The 13,840-nt window shown below is 42.5% G+C and overlaps 1 protein-coding gene across 4 annotated transcripts in view; it reads left to right on the top strand.

Moving 5' to 3' along the window:
* Window positions 1-13,840, top strand: part of KIF13B (kinesin family member 13B) — a 145,266-nt gene that overhangs the window by 99,895 nt on the left and 31,531 nt on the right. For all 4 annotated transcript variants that reach the window (XM_030446827.1, XM_030446829.1, XM_030446828.1 and 1 more), the window contains exons 23-31: window positions 276-433; window positions 2,529-2,661; window positions 3,656-3,802; window positions 6,411-6,440; window positions 7,593-7,692; window positions 8,005-8,131; window positions 9,805-9,860; window positions 11,866-11,990; window positions 13,054-13,230. In XM_030446827.1, coding sequence (XP_030302687.1) covers window positions 276-433; window positions 2,529-2,661; window positions 3,656-3,802; window positions 6,411-6,440; window positions 7,593-7,692; window positions 8,005-8,131; window positions 9,805-9,860; window positions 11,866-11,990; window positions 13,054-13,230 — 1,053 coding nt within the window. The remainder of the gene's footprint in view (window positions 1-275; window positions 434-2,528; window positions 2,662-3,655; window positions 3,803-6,410; window positions 6,441-7,592; window positions 7,693-8,004; window positions 8,132-9,804; window positions 9,861-11,865; window positions 11,991-13,053; window positions 13,231-13,840) is intronic.

The following is a 13,840-nucleotide window of genomic DNA, read 5'->3' on the forward strand; positions in this document are numbered from 1 at the left end:
AGAACATAAGCTTTTTAAGTCTTTTTTTAACCATTGGACGAGGACTTGGAGCAGCATATGCTCATTTTTGAGCTTTTTATAGATTTTAACCTTCAGCAAATCACTCACCCTTGTCTTACCTCCTGATTTTACAACCTGAGGTGACAATTTTTCCTTTTCTCCATCCTGTGTCTTGGGAACTAGGATGACTTGATTACATATCTTTATTAAAGCCAAGGCAGCAACTCTCTGCCTCGCTCTGTGATCCCAGTGACCAACTCTTTGGGCTCTTACAGGAAGTTTCTGTCAGTATTTCTGAAGACTTCATGGAACATCTCTATGATGGTGCTTTGGCAATCGAGGTTTATGGGCACAAGCAGAGTGGTGACCGGAAAAATCCAGCCCTGTGGGATTTGGGAATAATCCAAGCCAAAACTCGCAGCCTCCGTGACAGGTAAGTATGGAAAAAAGAGATCCTCAGGGTAGCACTTTGGGAAAACCAGTGTCTGAGGTGCCCTGTTTTGAAGGAAGTTTGGAATTTTGAGCTGGAGGTAACTGAGTGTGTATTTTAGGCTATATTTATTAATCTATTATAGGAGACTCTGTCTTAAAATACCCTGCCATGTGTCAGTAGGCTTGAAAAAAGGGAAAGAAGAGAAATGCCCATCTCTGTTTCAGCTTCAAAGTGGAAAACTTTGAAATATTTTGAAGTCCTTTTTATGCAGGCAGACTCAAATGCTGAAGCTGTGTTTTACAGCAAAGCAAGCTGTTTATTTTCCTGTTTGTTTTCCTCTGCACCAGGAGGAGCTGTCAAGGTCTAAAAGGGTTGTTCCTTCAGCAAATCACAGGATGTCAGGGGGTGGAAGGGACCTCTTGAGGATCAAATATGTTTATGATCAAATACATGATCTGAAGATCAGCTGTGTTTATTCAAGATCTGACTCCATTCTTGGCCATGAAATGCCATGGCTGTAATGCTTCCATTGGAGAAGCTATATTGCTAATTGCTCAGTTGGAGTAATTTATGGTAATTTAGACAGAAGGGGGTTGCTTTTTTGCTGGCAGCCATTTGTTGTCCTCAAAATAAGCTTAATAACATTTTCTTAAATGTAATTTTTTGACCTCTCCAATTAAAGGCAGCTCTGCAGCTTGGCAATTATTTCTCTTTTTACTTCCAGCCTAAGCTTTTTTTGAGCATGGTGAGTAGTATCCTGTTTATGGGGAAGTTTAAAAGGAAAAAAACCAGGAAAATATGGCACAGAGGAGATGGAGAAATGATACTATAAACTAGTGAGTTATGTTTGGTAGCTGAGTAGTAAGTACCTCCTTCAGTTTTAATTTTGAACTATTAGGAGAGTGCCCCTTTCTCATGTAAGTTCTTAGGAGGGAAGGTGGTAGTATGATGGAATCCAAGGTATTCCCTGAACCTCAAAACCTTGTGAGACAAGGTCCTATTTCATTCTCCTGTCCTCTGTGTGAATCTGATTTCTCTGACAACACAGGGCCTCTGGGGCAGTAGTTGAGACCAGAACTTAAATGTTAGAATCTAGTGGGATGAGGTTCAACATTCCAAGTGCCAGGTCCTGCACTTTGGCCACAACAACCCCATGGGGAGCTCCAGGCTGGGCACAGAGTGGCAGAAAGGGACCTGGGAGTCTGGATTGCCAGGAAGCTGAACAGGAGCCAGCAGTGTGCCCAGGTGGCCAAGAAGGCCAATGGCATCCTGGGCTGTGTCAGGAACAGCGTGGCCAGCAGGTCCAGGGAAGGGATTCTGCCCCTGTGCTCAGCCCTGGGGAGGCCACAGCTTGAGTCCTGTGTCCAGTTCTGGGCCCCTCAGCCCCTCAGGCAGGAGATTGAGGTGCTGGAGCAGGTCCAGAGAAGAGCAAGGAGGCTGTGAAGGGATCCAGCAGAATTCCTGTGAGGAAGGGCTGAGGGAGCTGGGGGTGTTGAGGCTGGAGAAGAGGAGGCTCAGGGGAGACCTCATCACTCTCTCCAACTCCCTGAAAGGAGGTTGGAGCCAGGGGGGGTTGGGCTCTTTTCCCAGGCAACTCTCAGCAAGACAAGAGGGCAGGGTCTCAAGTTGTGCCAGGGGAGGTTTAGGTTGGAGATTAGAAAGAATTTCTTTCTGGAGAGGGTGATCAGGCATTGGAATGGGCTGCCCAGGGAAGTAGTGGATTCTCCGTGTCTGGAGATATTTCAAAAGAGCCTGGATGTGGCACTGAGTGCCATGGGCTGGGAACCACGGGGGGAGTGGATCAAGGGTTGGACTTGATGATCTCTGAGGTCCCTTCCAACCCAGCCAATTCTATGATTCTAGTGGAATTTTTTTTTCATACGGGGATAAGAAAAGGCTTATTTCTGATGTTTGCCTGAAATAGTTGTCAGTAAAATTTATAGGCACTGCAGAGATAGTAACAAATGGCAAACATATCAAAGGGCTCCTTTGCTTCTTCAGTCTGCAGGCTGAGCTGATGCTTTGGGTTTTTCTCTTTGTTCTGGGGAAAAAACACAAGACCAACCAAAAAACCCATATTTGACATGTTTTGCAGGTGGAGTGAAGTAACCCGAAAAGTAGAACTCTGGGTGCAGATTCTTGAGCTGAATGAGAATGGGGAATACTGCCCAGTTGAGGTGACTCCTGCCAAGGATGTAAGCACAGGAGGCATCTTCCAGCTCAGACAGGTACAGTGCCATGCACAGGATTCCAGCTGTGAAAGAAGCCTGGAGAAAGCTAAGCAGCTTTATATTTTATATGGGAAAGTGTTCAAGAAACTGTCAGGCTTAGACACAATGTGGGATCTTGTGTAACACAGATTTAGGGCAGAAGGAAGTGGAGTCTCTGTGATTTGTGAACCTGCCTGAGTCCATACCCTTCAGTGATCAGAGGCTTCCCTGTAACTTTCTATGTTCTGCTCCCTGCTCTGTGACAGCACCTGGACTAAAGAACATTGATCTGTGCTGAACTTTCATTTTTAAAGAGGTCCAGAGTTCCCTTTTATATGAACCTCCCAACCAGCCACTCCTTTGTCCTTTGAATTCTACACCCATTAAGTTGTTAATGCTTAACTGAGGAGTTAACATTTTTAAGTGATAAGCTGTGACCCAGAGAATGCCAGGAATTAATAAAAGTTAGACACAGGCTGCACCTCTGAACTCCTCAACTCCTTTGATTTATTTTTTTTTTTAATTGTCTTTCCTCTCCTACAAGTTCTTTTGAAGAATGGTTTCTTTGCTGCATTGACAGCAACAATGGGTAAGAATTTTCAGGCAAGGAGATCAGAGTCAAGAAAAGTTCACTGAGATCCCAGTAATTTACCAAATTAGATTATTTTCTTTCCTCATTTTTGGAGAAGATCCTATTTTCCATTTTCAGAACTATTAAAAATAAAATCCTGGAAGTGAACACCCTCCAGAAAAATAAACTGAGAAGGTGCTGAATGCTGAGCTCTTTCTTTTTTTTTCTGTAAATACATAAATCTGGTACACATAAATCCTTGCAACAGATCTTGAACACTGGGGCACTGAGGTAGCAGCACTCACCACTTTTGTTTTTCACAACATAAAAATAAAATGTTTCTTTCAGGTGACTGCCAGTAGAGGTCTCTCTGTCATTAAGCTTCTAGAATTTAAAATTCTTGTTTTCCAGCCTTTCTAACTGGTTTCTTTTTTTGGGCAGGGGCAATCTCGACGTATTCAGGTAGAAGTGAGATCTGTACAGGAATCTGGGACTTTGCCTCTGATGGAGGAATCCATATTATCTGTTGGCATTGGCTGTGTTCAAATAAAACAAGTCAAGTCACAAAAAGGACCTGAGAATTATCAGGTAAGAGTATGAATATTTCCCATCAGCTCTGGGTATTTCCCATAAAGTGATGTCCTAAGTTTCTTGCTCTTGGAGGCAACTCCATTCCTCTCAAGTTTTGGCTTGGTTTGGGGTTTGTTTTTTGTTTAACTTCAATGTATAAAGCAAAGTCAAAAAGAATTGTCAGAAGTGCTTTGAAGGTAGTTTGGGGGATTAATTGGGGTAGTTTAAATCTAAACCTCTGTGTCTTTCAGAAAGTGGGATGGAACATATTCAAAATGATGTTTGTAAGACTTCTGTGTCTCTCTTCTGGTTTCAGGGTTTTCTCTCCCTACCCATAAAAGCAGCACAGACTTCACACACCATTCAAAGAAAAGAAAATTCCAAAGTTTCTCAAGTTCATTAGGAGTGGATTTGCCTTCAAATATTAGATATGGCAGGAATTCTAACCCAACCATTGAAATTTAATTAAACCAATGGCTCAAATCTTCAAATAACAAATTAAACATGTTAGAAATTACAAGTTACAAATGTTAGAATTATATGAGCCAGTTGTTAGCCCATACTGGGTGTTGCCAGGTGTTTGACAACCTCAGGGGCACTGCATCTCACCTGAAACTGCAGATCTATCTATCTGGTTTTAGGAATTGTCTTCTTGCAATTCTCCCATCACTTTTTTAGTGCAGTTTGACTTTTTTCCCCCAACAGCTACATTAAAATTTGCTGAGTTAGCAAGCCAAAATCTGATGTAGTAGCAGTGAGTCTGCAGACTTGGTTGTTGAGCTGCCCAGCTTGAGACAAGGCCACCAAAATGTGAGGTAGTTTTGGGGACATTTCCCAGCTTTCTGTGGTGTTTACCCTGTGGATAGGGTGTGATTCAGTATGTGTCTGCTCCCCTTTTTTGCTCATTCATTTGAGGTCTGAAATAGTTGGGTTTTTTGACTCCTAACCTTAGCAGTCCCTCTTCCCTTGGGTACAGAAAGGGGAATTCTTTCCACCCTTGCAGAGATTTCAGTGTTCAGCAGCATTCAAGGCAGATTATTGCTTTTATTCCCTATTATCTTTCTTCTAGTGATTGCCTGCAGCCTTTCTAGCTGCCCTTCTCTCACAGCCATCCCTGGTACAGAATCACAGAATTACCTGGGTTGGAAAAGACCTTCAAGATCATCAGGTCCAACCATCAACCTAACACTGACATGACCTTAACTAAGCCATATCCCTAAGTACTATCTCTCCATGACTCCTTCTAGGCATGGTGACTCCTCCTCTGCCCTGGGCAGCCTCTTCCAGTGTCTGATATCAATTTTAGTGAAGAAATTATTTATCCTAATATCCTGATATCTAACCTCATCCTATACAGCAAGTAAATTGCTTTTTATCTCCTACTCCTCTGTGGAGCAAGTTTCTTGAGAAGCTCTTCTCTGCTGACTCAGAATAATTGATTTCTGAAAATTTTATTTTAAAGCTATTACAGACCCCTAACAATATGTCCCTTTTAGCCTGTTTTGTGACAAGTCCCAGGTGAGCATCTTCTCTGTGCCACTTTGTGTCTTCCCCAGGAACTTGTGATCTGTGGACCACTTTCTACCATCTCTGACAGAGTTGGTAATCCACAAAATAACATCTTGTTTCAAGGCAAAAGACTTCAGCTTTTCTGGAGAGAGAGGGACCAGTGAGTTGTGCTGATAACACTGATAACCCACGTGGGAAAGGGCAATTGAAAACTAAGTTAGTCCTGGTGCTTGCAATATCCTTCTGTCTTGAACATCTGGATTTTCAGTCCCCTTATTAGCATTTCTCTACCTGAAGTAAATCAATAACTGTGGAATGAGGAAGATTTTCTAAAGGCTAAGAAAATGCCTCTTCTGGATGGCTTTTTAATTTTAAATTAGTGAAGTTTTTGGCTTTCATTACTAAGATACCACAGTGGACTCCAGTGGCTTGTTAGTACTTAAATAGGTGAGTAATAGCTCCATCAGGACTGGAATCCTCATTGCTTTTCCATTCACTGTCCAGGAGTAGCAGTTCTATTTAGAGGCATTAGAAGTGTCTTTCCTTCTGGTGAGTTGCAAGAATGAAAGGTGGTGTCTCTCATCAGAAAATAATAGAAACCAAGATGTCAGAGGTCTGCACTGCAACTCCTTTTGTGGCAGAGTTATCCTAATTCCCTTATAAATGGCTTAGATTTTTCTCCTCTAAATGCTGCAACAAGCTTACCTCAAACCCTCTCTGCTTGGATTTCTCAGTGCATACTTGACTCTTACAGGTAAAACTTTGGCCAAGATCAACAGGTTATTTCAGGTTGTTTCACAGTAGATCCTATTTCTATCCTAGGGAAATGAGAATATTTCACTTGCTTCCAATTATGAACAATTCTAAGAGCAATATTTCTGTGAATTTTTTCCCTTCTAATTGCTGGATTATTCTGGTTTGTGTTTATTAGTGCTGATAGCAGCAAACCTTCAGGATACCACTGTGTATTAATTCTATGATTCTACCACTGCTAGGTTCTGACTTTTTTGTAAGACCCCTTATATTGTTTAAAATAGTTCCACCCTCTGCATTCAGTGTGTTTCCTGCTCTTAAAAAACAAAATAAATTAATGATGTGGGTTTGCATATTCTTCTAGGAAGAAGAAGATGAAATGGACAGTTACCAGGTAAATATTTTGAATTCTCTCTTACAATGTAATCTGGACATTTCCAGATTAAATATGTTAGAGAAGGGAACCTTTACTTTATTTTACCTGCCTTCTGAAGAGAGTTAAAGCTCAAGAATTGAATAGGTTGTTATGGGGCAAAACCATCTGGTGGGTGACAGAGGTGAAGGGAAAGCAGAGGATGCCTTAATGTGTATTTTTAAAACAAGATCCAATTGCTGTTTGCCTTTGGTGTTCTGGGGGAAGGAATCTCCCCTCTTGACAAACCATGGCTGGATTGAGATTGTCCTCAATAAGAAGAAGAATTGGCATGGCAGCTTTGAGAGATGCAGGTGGTTTCTCTGAAGGACATGAGCACTTAGGAAAAAATATTTTAAAGGCTCAGCTTCAAATGCCATAACTAAGGATAGTGGGATGATGGAGGTCAGGATGGATTCCTGATATGAAGCTGCTAAACACTGGGTGTGAAGTGATGGATAAGAACTGATGGGTGAGTTGCAGACTACTTTAGGGGCAGAGAAGTATAAACTGAAGCTTGTTCAGATGGGTAGGACAGAATAACAGCTGGAGAGGAAGAGATGCCTCAGGCTGGCAAGCAGAAATCCTTCAAGTGAGATGTGCTGAGTTAAAGGTTTGGACCTGCAAAGAAAGACATGGAGAACTGGGGTTGTTTAGCCTGGAGGAGAAGAAAAGGTTCAAGGTGGATTTTGTCAATGTGTGTTTAAGGGAAGGAGTAAAGAAGACAGAGCCAGGCACTTAGTGTTTCCAGTAAATGGACGAGAGGTGCTGATCAATCTCCAACGAAAGGTTGTTTGGTTTTTTTTTACTGTGGTGTTGCCTGGAGAGGTTATGGACTTTCCATCCACGGAGATATTAAAATCCCAACTGCACACAGCCCTGAGCAAGTTGTTGTAATTGACCTTGCTTTGGGCACAACCTCCAGAGGTCACTCCCAGCCTCAGCTCTTCTGTGTTTCTCTTGCCCAGCGCGAAAGAAAATCGAAAAGAGCTGAGTGATTTCTTGGAGGTCTGCTCTGTCTTATCTCCTTCTTGAGATATGTAGAAGCCTTGAGGAAATGTGTAAGCCACAAATAGGAAACACTGGCTTTCCTGGGTCAATATTTAACATGACTGCTTTCCTTCCTCTTTCCAGGACAGGGATTTGGAGAGGCTGCGTCGGAAATGGCTCTGTGCCTTAACGAAGCGTCAGGAGTATCTGGATCAGCAACTGCAAAAACTTGTTGGGAAGCCTGGTAAGCAGAATGCTATTAAAGGTAACAATAGTGATAAGCTGAGAGGGTCACGTGCTCATGTTTCTTAGCTTAAGATGTTGTAAAGTTTAGAAAAGGTAATGGAGAGTTGGACCTCTGGACTTGCCCCTGATTTGCTTGCAGTAAAACCGACGTTGGAGAGGCCTCAAGAAAATTGTTCATTTTTCTTGTGCACTGTGGGTTTCTTCCTTGTGTGCTGAATTTCTGAGCAGGGTGGGTTTTATTATTGACATAAGATAAAGGGACTGAGTAAGAAATGCTCTCTGTGCCCTGACTGCCATCCTGCCTCTCCAGATAAAACAGAAGACGATGCTGATCGGGAGGCTCAGCTTCTGGAGATGAGGCTGACACTGACTGAGGAAAGAAATGCTGTGATGGTTCCTTCTGCTGGCAGTGGGATCCCTGGAGCTCCAGCAGAGTGGTATGACCATACATGACCATATACAAGAACAAATGTAATAATAATGCATTTTATTACAAGCCTGTCCCTGGCTTGGGTCGTTGCCATTTTTCTCTTTCTTTTGTCTGGCCTTTGTACACGGCCTGAGCAAGTTTGTTAAAATTAGGCCTCTTGCTTGAACTGTTTTATTAGGCTGCATATCTGACATCCAGAAATGCTGTTTAGTAAACGATGCTGTTATTGATCACAGTGTAATTATGACCTTCTGGAAAAAAAAAAACCAAAAAAAAAACCAAGCCAGAATCAATATTTATTACCACTGCACTTAGCGTTTAAAAAATTAGCTAATATGTTAATTACCTAGTTCATTCACTTAAGAGGCTGCTCTGTCATAATAAAACTGCACCTACAGGAGCATTTTTTTGCACTCCTGGTTTGAGCACAAAGTCTGTTAAGTCAGCAAGTGTTCCATGTAATTTTCTAAACATTTAAAATAGGAAATTACGTTAGCCTGAGATTACTGTGCTACAGCAGCTGTGGGGAACAACTACAGATAAAGAAGCAAGGGTGTTTTGCTTCCAACTTCTTCATTTGCTTTCAGTTCTCTGAAATTGTTTTCTGAGCAAACCTCCAGCAGTATTTATTGATGAAATTGGGTGTCATGGAGCCTTAAGCTGAAGTTTGTGCTTCTGAAACTTAAAAATGGCAAAGGCTTGTTGGAAGCACATCAACTCTCACATCAAAGGGTTTGACTAGGTTTGAAAACAGTGGAGCTGCAGGAAGGCTACTTGAGAAATAATCTGTTTTGAACACGTTTGCACCAGCAGAAATATTTAATATGATTCAAGCACCTTATATATTACATAAAGCTCCAGCTTCTCTTGTTCAAGAGATCTTGATCAAGTCCAAGTTTGTCATGAGGTGGCTGCAGCCCTTTTATAGAGCTAACATTGCAACAGGGAGTCTTAAAGTCTTTTGTGCCTTGTGTTACATTTTTAGCACCTTCTTAATGTTAGAATTATAGAATTGTTTTGGTTGAAAAAGACCTTGAAGATCATCAAGTCCAACCATTAACCCACCACTAAACCATGTCCCTCAGCACCACATCTCCATGGCTTTTAAATACCTCCAGGGCTGTGTCACTTCAAAGTCACAGAATATTTCATTTTAAAAACAAATCACTGCCTATGTTACCTCTTCTGCCATGATACAAAAGATGCCTTAAATGGCAGCTTTGACTCTCAAATCTGTGTTTTGTAAGGAGTAATGACTGCATAGTGTGGCACCATCAGTGTTAGTTTTAAAACTTTGACACTAGATTTTCTGATCTCTCCTTCTGCTGTCCTCATTGCCATCACTTCTGTGGAGGGGTTTGCATTTTATAAATGTGTGTGTCAGAGGAAATAAACTTAATTTTGTGGTTAGCATTTGAGAGAGAGAAAACATTCCTGAAAGCAGAGGTCAAAGAACACAATAATTTTAAGAGGGCTGGTTGAGAAGAAATACCAATTGAGTTGAGTCTCTCCTCAGAATCTGCAACAGTAAATTAAAATGAAGCTGTTTGCCAAGGCTATCAGTGGTCTGGCTTGGAAGTGCAGTTGTACTGAATGTGATGTTCTGGTATCAGGAGGTACGTGTGCTGGGTACAGCTGCAATAGCTTAAATGCCACCATTGTCCCTCTCTTCCATTTCAGGACCCCTGTGCCTGGGATGGAAACTCACATTCCTGTTATTTTCCTTGACTTGAATGGTAAGTGATCCTTCAAACTGTACATTGAGAGAAACTTTTGGACAGCCAATTACATTATAGAATTGAAGCAAGCCAATAAAATGCAGAAATGCCTGGAATGGCAGAGAGATGGATTTGGGAGTGCACATTTTTCACTAAAAGTTATCTTCACTGTTTCAAAGTACACAGCATTATTTATGGAAGGAACCAAATATTTTAATAATCGCAGGGTTGTGCAGGTATTTAATAAGTGAAATAGAAATAGTAAAATGGGTTCATTTAAAGGAGTGGACAGCACAAGCCAGTGTTAAAAAAAATACTGTTGTGAGTATCCTTTCTGAGATTTCACAAGGATATTACACTGATGTTATCCTAGAATTTCTTCACTGATGAATTAGAAGAAAATGTGAAGTCACTGGTAATAAATTTGCCTATCAGAACCCCATGGCATGATCAACACAAGTTATGTTTTACCTGAGTGTGACCATTTCTTCAAACAATGGATTTTTCAATACATCCAAATAGAAGAGGTGCTTTTTGTGAGAAGGATTTGCTGCAAGACTGTTGACATTCATGGTTTGCTCACCTCAAGGAGCTCCTTGATACATCAAATGGCTCCAGAGAGGAGCTAGATAAGAATTCCTTCATGATGAGGGACTCCAGCCAGAACAAGTTGAGCTTCTTCTCAAAAATCAAACCAAGAATGTGTTTAATAATGATCTAAAAGTGCTGTATTTTTACTTACTCAACCAGCAGCTCGTCCTCATTTAAAAACAAACCACAGCACCTCCCTAAAGCCAACTGAGGAATGTACTTAGCACAGGTGAGCAGCAGTGCTGGGGATACAATGGGTGGGCAAGGAGAGGAAGTTCACTGCTGGGAGAGTTTCCCACACAACAGAGGACTTGGTAAGGCAGGAGTCTGTGTCCCCAAACCTTTGGAGATGCTGTCTGTGTAGAAATGGGATTATTTTTGATGTGGATTAATGTGGGGAGCTTTTTTATTGAAGGTAGAGTGTAAGTAGCCAGGCTGGGAACTTAGTGAAGAAAGTGTAAATTCATGATTTACCAGAATGAGCACTGGGTCCAGTTCTGGGACCCTCAAAGTGAGAAGGACACGGAGCTGTTGGAGCAAATCTAGAGGAGACCATGAAGATGGTGCAAGGGCTGGAGCAGCTCTGCTCTGGAGCCAGGCTGAGAGAGTTGGGGGTGTTGAGGCTGGAGAAGAGAAGGCTGCAACGGGGAGACCTTGGAGCACCTTCCAGTGCCTGAAGGGGCTCCAGGAAAGCTGGGGAGGGACTTGGGACAAGGGCCTGGAGGGATGGGAGCCTGCGAGGGGGAAGGGTTTGCAGCTGGGAGAGGGGAGATGGAGAGAAGATCTTGGGCAGGGAGGGAGGGAGAAATTCCTTGGGGTGAGGGTGCTGAGCCCCTGGTTGCCCAGGTTGCCCAGGGAAGCTGTGGCTGCCCCATCCCTGGCAGTGTCTCAGCCCAGGTTGGATGGGGCTTGGAGCACCCTGGGCTGGGGTAGGTGTGCCTGACCATGCAGGGGGGTGGTGGAACTGGGTGTTCTCTAAAGTCCCTTCAGATATTGGAAGGTTGCTCTGAGCTCACCTGGGAGCCTCCTCTTCTCCAGGCTGAACAACCCCAATCCCTCAGCCTGGCTTCCCAGGGAGGTGCTCAGCCCTCTGAGCATTTGAGTGGCTCTGCTCTGGACACCTTCCAGGAGCTCTGTGTCCTTCTGATGTTGGGGACTCCAGAACTGGACACACAGCTCCAGGTGGGGTCTTACATGGGGTGATCTCTGAGGTGGTAGTGTTTATTCATAATAATATTCATAATAATTTATTCAGATCCCTGGCAGTGTCTCAGCCCAGGTTGGATGGGGCTTGGAGCACCCTGGGCTGTGGGAGGTGGAACCAATTGATCATCAGGATCCCTACCAACTGGAACCAGTCTGGGTCTCTAGGTTTTTAGAATCCATTATTCCTTTGTGTCTCCTCACGTCCTCTATCCCCTTTTTTTTCTAGCTGATGACTTCAGTTCCCAAGATAACCTTGATGACCCAGAAGCAGGTGGCTGGGATGCTACTCTGGCTGCAGAAGAGGAAGAGGAATTCTTTGAACTGCAGATAGTGAAGCATCATGACAGTGAGGTAAGCAGAGATGCAGACCAGTATATCTGCTTTAGGAGTCTTTTAACTGTTCTCTTTTTATATTCAAATGTGAAAATAACACATCAAAGATGGCACACACAGGACATAACTCCTGTTTCTTAAATGTCTGACTCTGTGTCTTCAGGGAATACTTTCAAGGAGTATAATCATGTTTTGAAAAGTAATAAAACTCAAGGATCTAAATCCTGGAGCTACCAAAGTCTAAAAAAGCAAAACAAAACCAGTGAGTAAATTAGAGTATGGAAACCTCCAGATAAAAAAAAAATAAACTCAACTCTTGCTACAGAGAACATGCTCACCTCTTCCTTGTTACAGTCATTACATTTTGCCACAGAGCTCAGAGTTTTAAAACTTCACAGTTGCTGATTTACAGTTTTTGCTTATTGGGTTTAGGACCTCTGAAAATTACTTTTTATATTTTCAGAGGAGCTTTTTCCCTGATGGTTTTGGTTGAGTTTTTTTGGTCTCTCTTGTTTTTTTGAAGCCTGGAAAGATAGCTACCAGGCCATTTTTCTTATGGCTTGAAGATAAACCATTTCAGCCTTCAGTAATACTTATATTTTAACATTCAAGAAGAGAAATTCCAGCTTTTGCTCTATTGCTAGAAATGTTTCAGCCAAGTTATTAATCAAATACAGATGAGAGAGTTTATGTGGTGTGATGGAAGATTTTCCCTGCAATTGCTGCTGCTCTCTGGGTTATCTTAATAAATTAGGCCAAATGGTCCTGTAGTTCTGCATATTTTATAATTTATTTGCAATGATCCTGGGTATTGCAAGATCTTTTTTTTCAAGAGGAAACGTTCCAGAGTTTGAGCAAGTTGGCATTTTTAATCCCAGCGTCTTCATTTGCCAAACTGATCTTGATTTTTAAATGGCCTCTTCTAAAAGTGAAGGGATTTTTCTTCCCAGGGAGTGAAACGGAGAAGCCAGCTCTCCAAATTTATGTATTATGTATTTTTGTTAATTATGCTTAATTAATTACAGTTAATTATACACCTAATTATGCTTATTAGAGGATACATTTTTTTTTTCCTTTGCAGGTGAAAGCAGAAGCCTCGTGGGATTCCACAGTCCATGACTGTATCCAGCTCAGCAAAGGAACAGCAGGAGATGAGAGGGTTTTCCTTATTGTGAGAGCCACTGTCCAGCTCAGCCACCCAGCAGAGATGCAGCTGGTCCTACGCAAACGCATCTGTGTCAACGTCTATGGCAGACAGGTACCTGCTCTTCTCAGGGTGTAACACTGCCCTGGCAATTAAACCAAGTATCAGATGCTCTCTGTTAATCCCCTCCCTGATAAAGAAAGGAGAGAGAATAAGGGAGAGAGACTGATGGGTTGGAAACTAAACTACACAGCTTTAATGAACAGTAATGATAAATAGGCAAAAAATGACTAAATATATATAAATATACAGGAAAATGGATCCCAGGTTCCTCCTCCCTTTCCCCCAATAACTCTCCCATCCCCACTGAGGCTGCAGGGCAGCCCTGGGAAAGTCCAGGCTGGAATCCTGGGGTCAGCAGCAGTTGGGAGCTGGAGGCAGGAACACACAGATTCAGGCTGGCATGGATCAGGAGCACAGGCAGAGGAAGGGATGGAATCCTCCCAGGATGGCAAAACAAACAGGGAGAGGGGAAGAAGGGGAAGCAGGAAGGGGTTTGAGCCTGGTGATCCCTCAAATTTCTCCTGAGTATGAGGTGTATGGGATGGAATACTCTGTTTGGTAAATTCTGGCATCTATCTTGTCCATTCCTTCCCAGAGGAGGCTGCAGGTGGGACCTCTTTATTCTTCTTGGAGGACCAAATGTTCCTCAGAGCTGAGCAGT

The sequence above is a fragment of the Calypte anna genome, chromosome 3 (genome assembly GCF_003957555.1).
Source record: "Calypte anna isolate BGI_N300 chromosome 3, bCalAnn1_v1.p, whole genome shotgun sequence".
Lineage (NCBI taxonomy): Eukaryota > Metazoa > Chordata > Aves > Apodiformes > Trochilidae > Calypte > Calypte anna.